Source organism: Strongylocentrotus purpuratus, unplaced genomic scaffold, assembly GCF_000002235.5.
Source record: "Strongylocentrotus purpuratus isolate Spur 01 unplaced genomic scaffold, Spur_5.0 spur5_scaffold_14, whole genome shotgun sequence".
Classification (NCBI taxonomy): Eukaryota; Metazoa; Echinodermata; class Echinoidea; order Camarodonta; family Strongylocentrotidae; genus Strongylocentrotus; species Strongylocentrotus purpuratus.
Genome location: NW_022145599.1, coordinates 17,520,397 through 17,529,451, shown reverse-complemented (window position 1 = coordinate 17,529,451; position 9,055 = coordinate 17,520,397). Strand labels below are relative to the sequence as shown.

At 39.6% G+C, this 9,055-nt stretch overlaps 1 protein-coding gene across 1 annotated transcript; it reads right to left on the bottom strand.

Annotated features, from left to right (window-relative positions):
- Window positions 1-4,775: 4,775 nt before the first annotated feature.
- Window positions 4,776-6,720, bottom strand: LOC115923516 (netrin-1-like). Its single transcript, XM_030984341.1, has one exon. It carries the CDS (start codon window positions 6,063-6,065, stop codon window positions 5,001-5,003), a length of 1,065 nt encoding a protein of 354 aa, XP_030840201.1. The 5' UTR covers window positions 6,066-6,720; the 3' UTR covers window positions 4,776-5,000.
- Window positions 6,721-9,055: the final 2,335 nt, after the last annotated feature.

Below are 9,055 nucleotides of genomic sequence, written 5' to 3'. Positions count from 1 at the left end.
TGAAAAATTCCACCCCATAACAAACCCACATCTTAATCTTACGAGAACCATTTATTGTATTCGTGCTGAGTTAATGGCCTTTATTGCTTTTCATGCTAATCACACAGCGTGTGAAAATGAATGACGAAGAAATCAATTGCCAATGAGAACAGAAAGAAGAATCAAGTTGTAAAATGGTATGCACAATTGGTGGTGGTAATGGCACACAATGGCCAGTAATTGGTCATTGATAGGAGTCAAAAGTTTATTGGACGCATAAAAAATGATAAAAACATTCCTCCACCCATTCTTCTAAATGACATCATATTTCGTCAAAATGGTCAATGTGATATTATAATGTAAACCACGATCCGAAAACTGTAAACCACTTTCAAATAAATATATTAGAATGAAAGAGAATAAATAGTTAAGGAGAAAACCTAAAGAAACCCTATAAGTACGTAGAAGAACTCAAATTCACAACGGCTGGGTACGTAGGCCGATGTGGTTGGACCAGCAGTAATAATAGAAAACAGTAGAGTCAGTATAACGATATCGCTGATGACTGCAGTGATTTTGGTCTAGGTAGTGTTAGGTTGACAAGTTAACAATTAAGAATAATTGCAACCGTCTGACTCGTCTGTTAAGAGCCAGACGGGCATTAACTCTGAATTAAAGTGCAATATTTAACCCCCTTCTTCCTCTAAACAGATGATGCATGTATGTGTCGTTCGAGTAACTATTTCAACGAGTAATAAAAATGTCTCGAAACGATGAGAAATATAAAGTTCTGGATTATATAGATTTATTGAAGGAGAATGCTGGCATGATCAGAGGATTACAGTGTCTATTGAGAGCCAAAAAGGCGTTAAATCTGTGTTAAAGTATATGAATGAACGCCCTCCTGGCTCCAGAAAGTAATATTGCATAAACCGTAAACGCATGTATGAGCAGCCACCCGTTTGTTGCCTGCCTCCAAAAGACAGGGGTATTTACATACAGAATGATAAATTATAAGATAAGAATGATAGAAGTATGGAACAATACGGAGATGACTACTACCCTGTCACTCTGCAGGCAGTTATATTATCTGATGACTTGACAAATGAGGATTCCTCGACAATAAAAATAACTCGATTTCTTTAATTTGCCTTCCAAGGAAAGCATTACAATAGTTTCGAATCAGATTTCGAATTATATGTTGCTCGTTAAAATTATTGACAGTAAATAAAGAAGTAGGCTTGGCCACTTTATCTGTTTCTCGAGTCCTACCTTCTTAGAATGTACCACCAAAGTGAAAAGGTTACATTTTATAGTTTAATCGACCTTCAGAAAATAAAACGTTTTAGGTTTATTTCAACTTTTCTTTATTTACTGATATCGCAGGTGCATGAAATGTGTGGCCGTTTTAAAAACTGAAAAGCTTCAGGTTTGTTTTTCTACAGTTTTCTGAAACTGAAATAGCAGGTGCATAAAATGTAAGTCGTGCTAAAAAGTTATTTCAGCATTTCTTTTAATCGAAAAATTGCAGTTGCATGAAATGTGCAACCCCTTTAGAAATAGTCTAAATCGACATAAATTTGCGTGAACATTACTGCCTTGTTTTCGTCGTTAATCACTTTTTTGAACTTATGAACTGTCCCTGAGAATATAAGAATGCCATAAAACCAGCCTGAATTACAGATGAGGTGATACAATTTCATACTCAGATAGGAACAGAGTGAAAGATGAAACAGAGACAGAATGAAGTAGGAACAGTCAATTTTATCCATGTTTTAAAGTTGGTAGTTATTTCTTTTTCCCTCGAGTAACCAGATCTAATATATTGTTTACGTCAAAACACAGTCTAAAACTTTAAGGGAAAGGGATTCTATCACCAACATCAAAGATAGCCCTTGGGCCAAAATTTTCTCATATAGCCTCTCGGAAAATAGCGGGAATCCTTGTTATTCTAGTTTTCGAACTCATGGAATTTTCCCTTTTTATGGAGAAAAATCCTCGCTATTTCTTCCTCTCCCCTCTATACCCATCTTATTTTAATCCAGACGCTTGGCCTAGAGGCGGCCCTCTCGAATTTCGCGAGATTTTCCATTGAAACTAGAAAGTGTTGGTGGGGCAATGATTAAGCCTAGTGTGCGACGAATACTAATGCGATAGTGAAAAATACTCGCGAGGATGTAATACAGGATCAAAAATGAAAGAAATTATGGGAACTTTTGAAAGAAGAACTCTTCAGTTTTTAAGCAGGTTCCCCCGAGTTTCTTTTTTTATTTGAGCCGAGGGAATGCTAGGGGAAAAGAATAAAATTGATAAACTGGCCTGTGATGGATTACTTAATTATGAAACTCATTCAATCTTAATGATTTGATTTCCAGAAGTGCATTTCAATAGAAATTGAACGGGGCCAGCCAGCAAGCATTTATCATTTAAAAAAAAACATGGTAGCTAAAGTATTTGTAAAATTCATTCTCTTACTTCTTTAAAAAGGGGAAATCAACACGTTAACAAGTGTTGGGAAGACAAAATGAACGAATCGTCGTCTCTGAATCGAGCCGATTAAAATGTATTGGTTTAATGACTATTCAGTTTAGCCTAAACATATAGAAGTTCGGGAAACTACGGACACGACAGGGTAGCTGGAACCGGTGTGAATAGCATGCGTCTAACTATTTCAAAGTACCGCGATGACTATTATGTATAATTATGGGCATGACGGTTTTAGCATTTTATGTGGAATCAAACATATCCATATTTCTACAATCACACCAGCGTGTAGTTTCTGTCTAGATATCAGTTATGCAGGACATACCAACACCTTTTCTCTCTGCTAAATTCGCCCACTCCTAACCCGTCATCAAACACTTGATCATGTTTGTTTTTAATCATTTAGCACCATGTCATCCCAAGTGTGGGGGAAACTGTGCCAAGTGCTGCTTCAATCTGTCATCTTCCCATTTCCCATTCAAGTTTGGAGAGTTAACAACAAGGTTTGGAGTGTTAGGAACATTTCCCGTACGGTTTTAGATTTCCATTATATAACCGACATCTCGGACAGTTGATAGTAAGGGTCTAAGGGATCGATATGCACTTCATTCTAAAGAGCAATAACCTATTCCCCGATGATAACAAACACGAACACACAGGAACTGATGATGTGGATACGTCTAGCCGTCCTAAGATCTAGACAACTTTTATTATAGCCTTAACTCCCGTATCCCCAAAAGCCTACCATTATATTGAATTCGGACATGTTACTTCTGCGTGTGGCAATGATCGGGTTAATCAATGAGTAAAATGAATTCTATATGATGGGAAGTCTCCCTCTTCTTTCAAAGTAAATTTAACACTCTCGTTACCAGAAGCCGTCCATGAAATTGATGTTGTCGTGCCATTTCTACGTTTGGTCCTGATGAGCGGTTTATTCAAGTAGTATACTTAATTCGCATAGACAGTCCACCGTGCAACATAACCTTAACACCCTTATTCCCACAAACATCCGATGACATTCACTTGTACATGTAACTTCTGCGTATGGCACTGACCGGGTTAACCCAGCAGTATAATGAATATTATTTAGGGAGTCAACCCCTAAGGCAGCGAAGGGGGACTCAGACCACTGAGACCAGCAGCGATTGAAGAATTAGTCACAAATGCAGCGTTTCCTCGCCGTCCATCGGTCACAAATTAAGCATGATTAGAGGCATTCCGAGACACTCCGTGAGTGATGTATGAGGTATCCATGGTGTCCTCAAAGGGCAGTTTCCACTGACAGAATTTTCATTTCATTAGGCCGATTAAACGTCTATACCTACAACTGTCATTATTACACAAACACTTGTTCTTCAATCTATAATGTAAGATATTATAATCTAGGTTAAGCATTACAGAGGCCTTATCATTTTAGAATGAGAGGTTCGCTGAAAATATTTGGCTGCAGCTCAAAGAAGGCACAATTCCTTGAAAAGTATTTAAAAATGGTTGTTAGCAGAGCAGCCACATATTTTCACATAATGAACATAACGAAGCTATCAATCGGTTCTATCGGTGTACACATCCTGATATAATAAACATTTTCTCAACAATCTATGTTGATAAAACGTTTAGTCTGATATCACACCGTAATGAAATTTCATTTATGAATGAACTTTCAAGAATTCAAAATATATAGAGCCCCTTTTCTTAAAACGACATAACATGTTATGTAAAAAGAACAAACTCGGCGCAGTGCATCTGGATAAGAGTGATAATGGAAATATTCTCGGGATACTGGCGGGATGGGCAGTGTCTAGCCTACACCGATCCCTTGGTGAAGTTCACAGCAATTATTACTCATGAATTTCAACACTTGGATCGCATTTCGGGCACTTGATCGGCAGTAGAATAAATTCGAAGAGGAACGCCAAAGGGTAGTAGTCGGATTGGACACAACGAGTTATGTGTATGTTGATGGAAAACCTGGCAATTGCTTCTCTTAAATCAATCGTCGAGAGGTCTAAGTATTCACTGATCAAATTTGTATAAAAGTGTATTTAGACAAGAAGTATTATTTTGCCTACTATAGTACATATTACAGACAACTTGCTTTCCGAAATATATTTTCTTGTGCTGACTGATTTTGTGTAGAGGACCGGACAAATGCCAATATCAAAAAGATATAAATTCTTTCATTTCAGTTTTGCAGATGAAATGACTAGCCTATCATGATATGTGCGTCATTTAAACATTTTTATTCTCATTACGAATGTCCATAGATATTCTGGTTCAAAACACAGTCACAAGTGTCTCAAAGTACAGCGTAGAATGCGCTCGTAATCATAAAGTACGATTGTACCAGCTCGGCCAAATTCTTTTCAGATTCTAAGTTTCAAATCAATGTATTAGGTTTCTCTATTCAATTAAGATCTTTAGATAATCCAAAAGTAACGAGGTTTCGATACATATGAAAATGGAAGCCAGTGTGTGACATTTGAATAACAACCATGTAAACATACTTCAAAGAACTACCGGAGATAGTTTGTTGTTTACTTACGTATGCATTCGTTGGCTTCCTTTGAGGTGGCTCTGGCCCAAGGTCTGTCGTAATGGAAGGTCTTACAAAGCTCACATTCTCTTCCAGCTGTATTATGCTTGCAGTCGCACTCCATCTCCCCGTCCCGTCCTGGGCCACAGCTCGACGCGTGTCCGTTGCATTTGCAACGTCCGCCCACGGATAGGTCCGAGAGAGCGTAGTAGAGACTCTCCCGAGGGTTCTCGTCCTCGTTCTCACCGAGGACCGGTAGCTTGTTGAAGACGATCTTGATGTCGGTGGCCGTGACCCAGTCCTGCAGGACGGGACTGTTGTCGAAGTCGTATGCGGAGGGGCGTCCTTCCAGGGTGCTGAAGGCCACCCGGGAACCGGCGATAAGATCCGAACTATGGATATCCGTGCAGGCTGGCTCCTGCTCATTCTGCTTGGTGATGACAGCATTCTTAGGCATCCCGTAGGTCTTTCGGCACTGGCTCGAGTAGTACTGATAAGGTTGCCATGTCTTGCCGAAGTCCTGCGACTTGAAGATGACCATGGAGTCTGGGTGAAGCCAGCAAAACTCCATGGAGATGTAGGTGATCTCGAAGCGCTTTGTCAGTGACAGCTTCAGGGTGACGTTGTGCTGGCTTTGGGTGAAAGGCTCTGATTGCCAGCAGGTCAGGTTGTTGGGGTTGTGCAGATCGGTCAGGTAGGATGCCGGGTGACGGCGTTTTGGGTGGCTCTCGTCGCAGATGAAACAGTTCCTCTGCCTCTCACCTTCTGCGCCGCTGGACAAGGCGCAGAAGCGACTCGGAGGATCCCCACACGTGCTGGAGGCCTCGACGGGAGCCTGGAAAGCGGCGTTGACGAAGTCCGGCTCGCATCGCTTGGGGACGTTGTTCTCTCCGTAGCATGGGTCTCTCCGGGAGTCTTGTGCCGCAAACATGCTGATACCACTATTACCAGAGCGGGCTCCCCGGCAGCTGCCAAATCCCATAATCACAAAAACACTAACCACGTACCACCACAAAGCCATCTTACTATGCTCCGTCCTCCTTAGACAAAGACTTACAATTTGCATCTTACTTCAGTTATGTTTAATCCAAATCCAAAAAAGTATGTTGTGTAAATCCAAATTATGTTGTATCACTTGAGCTGTGATATACCAGAGAGGGTGAATAATATCCAATAAATATATCTTAATCACAAAAAGTATAAAGATCCAAATAAATATACTTGATCTCGATTATATCACATCACATAAGCGTTTGTTATAGTCCTCGTTATCACAAAAGACAATGATTTTTATTCCGAGAGAGGAAGTAAACAGGAATCAAATCTCCTGGTGCTGTTTCCAGCTGAGAACAAAATCAGAATGATGCCTCTGTCGAGAGTCGCGATGCGTCCAGCCTCTCTCTACATGTGGATATTGGAGAAGAGGACGAAACACTGATCAATGCGAGTTGATTACATCCAAATTATGTTGCGATCAATAAACATCCATTGACATTGTGGGTGACATTTCCCTCAGTCTCTCCTTCTCTCTCTCTCTCTCTCCTCTTCTCTCGCTAGCGTTCAGCCGTCTCTCACAATCCTACTGAAATGAATTTCTACTGGGATATGAACTCAGAATGGTCGAACGGTGGATGCACAGAGAGGCGAATGCAAACGCTCGATATTAGTTTTCCGTGTCTTCTCGCTTTTTGCTCGAGTGACTGTGTACGCTGCCCGCCGCGTTGAACCGCGATCTTGACGAAGATTCATTGCGGCGACACTGCGCGTGCGTTGAATTGAACCAATAGGAAACCGCGCTATGACAGTTCAGTAGTTTGCTGTGGATGGATAGACTGTACGTGTGGTCTGTACAGCTTTTCTTCTTTTTACGCCGATTGGTGTGAAACGGAGGGGTTTCTTTACGCTTTTGTTTGTTTCTTGACATTTCTATTTGTGTTCTATGTCACGGCTACCAGTCATGAGCAAAGACCTTGTTTGCACACTGCTTTCAGCCGTGAGATTCGGTGACAAAATGAAAGAAAGAGAGAAAGAGAGAGAGAGAGAGAGAGAGAGAAACGGGGAAAAAGGGGGGGGGGGGGTGGAGGGAGAGTTTGGAAGTGAAAGCGTCATGAAAATAAACAGAATGCCAGCAATTTTGTAAAAGAAATATATCATTTAGTTTAAGACAAAGTTGGCCTCAACTTATGGGGGTAATATTACAAAATATGTACACTTGTATTTTTAATGATGTTTAAATACAGTTGACATAGACTTGGCTGATAAAAAAGGAAATGAACAAAACAGCATATTAATACAAAAAGTAAATTTAATGTAAATTTCATATTCACGAAGAAGAGAAATTTTCCATCGTTGTTTTTATCATGTACATTATATTGCAACCATTACAAATGCGTCTACGGACTGCTAGCATAGATTATATTAAAACTATTTTAAAAATAATTTGTTCTTCTCCAATCAATTGAGAGAGAGAGAGAGAGAGAGGGAGAGAGAATGAGAGAGAGAGAGAGAATGAGAGAGAGAGAGAGAGAGAGAGAGAGAATGAGAGAGAGAAAAGGGTGGGGGGGGGGTTAGAAAGGGAGAGAGGGGCGAAGTTGTATTACATAAATGCGGAAAAGAAAATAAAAAATTAAATGAGGTGAGAAAAACCTGTGCTTTCAAAACAGTTGGTTTTAAAGGTGTATTTACATTACTCTTTTAGGTTTGTTCAAAATAGTACAATTCTACATGTACTACGTCTAACGATTGGCTTTATTGGACATTTCTGTATTATTTCAGAGTCACTATTTTGAATAGTAAAGGAGCTACAATTTCAGCTACTAGTTTGCATTAAAAAAAAGTGATAAGATTATCATAAATCTACCTTAAGGCTACTTTAAATGATTAGAATTTCTCCAAGATCATCGTTTAATGTATGAAAACAGAAATAAGCATCTTTTGTAGTATTTTTTTTCATGAGAATTTGTTACAAAATACACTCACGGAATGTTCCACAATAATCTACAAATGTCATTTTTAGAGAAATATCTAATACTCGGATTTTGTTGATATATTAGACGCCTAAATAATTTGACCTAATTGTTCGTTATAATACACGTACTGTCACATTTGAATGTCCCATCCAGATTTGTGATAGTTTAGAGAGAAAAACAAACAATTGAAGTTTGACTCTGAGATAATGAGCTACCTGACCGGTTCTTAAAAAAAAAGCGAAAGGTTGAAAAAGTGAACAGCTCCGACGGAAACAAATTATAATCTAAAATGGAAATAAGCTTGTTTTTAGCAACAATAACAACACATCAATCTTCACAAAAATAGTCTCTCTATGGTTTTCGTTGACTAATATGCGGCAATCTGTTTAAATAGGATTGGAAATCTTTGCTAAAAGTTCATTCGTCATCCAATGCGGTTTCAAAACAGAAACATTTTCAAAAAGTAGAAACCCTTGAAATGATTTCTTTTAACAAGATTCTAATTGGGAACGGCTTTACGTAATCCGGTCAAAGATGAACGTCGGTATTTTTAAAGACCTCTGAAAAAAGGCTCTATACTTTGTGAATCAATCTCTTTTCTTGTAAGCCAAATTGGTCCCCGTTAATCGGGGTATTAGGCCCTGTTTAAGGTGTCGTTAACCCTTGTAATGACCGATGAGATCAGTGACGGATTTTAAACTTCCGACTTTTTCTGGACATTCTTCACGTCGGGATCAATTAGCCAGAGTTGGGACAAACAAGTCTTGTCGAAATGACACCCGGTGAGCGGACCTGGGAGGCGCAACCTCCCCGAAAGTCCCGGGTCCGTGGTCCGAGGCGACGAGAGTACCAGCTGGACCTAGATAACACGCAGAGTTTTAGACCTTCGTGTTGGTTTAATGGAAAATATGATACCGGAGACCTAGAATTTGGCCCTCAAAGTTGAAAACCGATATGCTGTCATCATGTTATTTCCATCATTGGCCTAGAATATCTGAGGATTGGGGACAAGTTATGAAGAGCAGAGCCAGTCGCCCCATCTGAATATCTGTATTCAAATATTGGTATTACCGATATGTAATCCTAA

Coding starts and splice junctions, on each gene's coding strand:
- LOC115923516 (XM_030984341.1), bottom strand. CDS start 6,065: ATGCAAATTGTAAGTCTTTGTCTAAGGAGGACGGAGCATAGTAAGATG.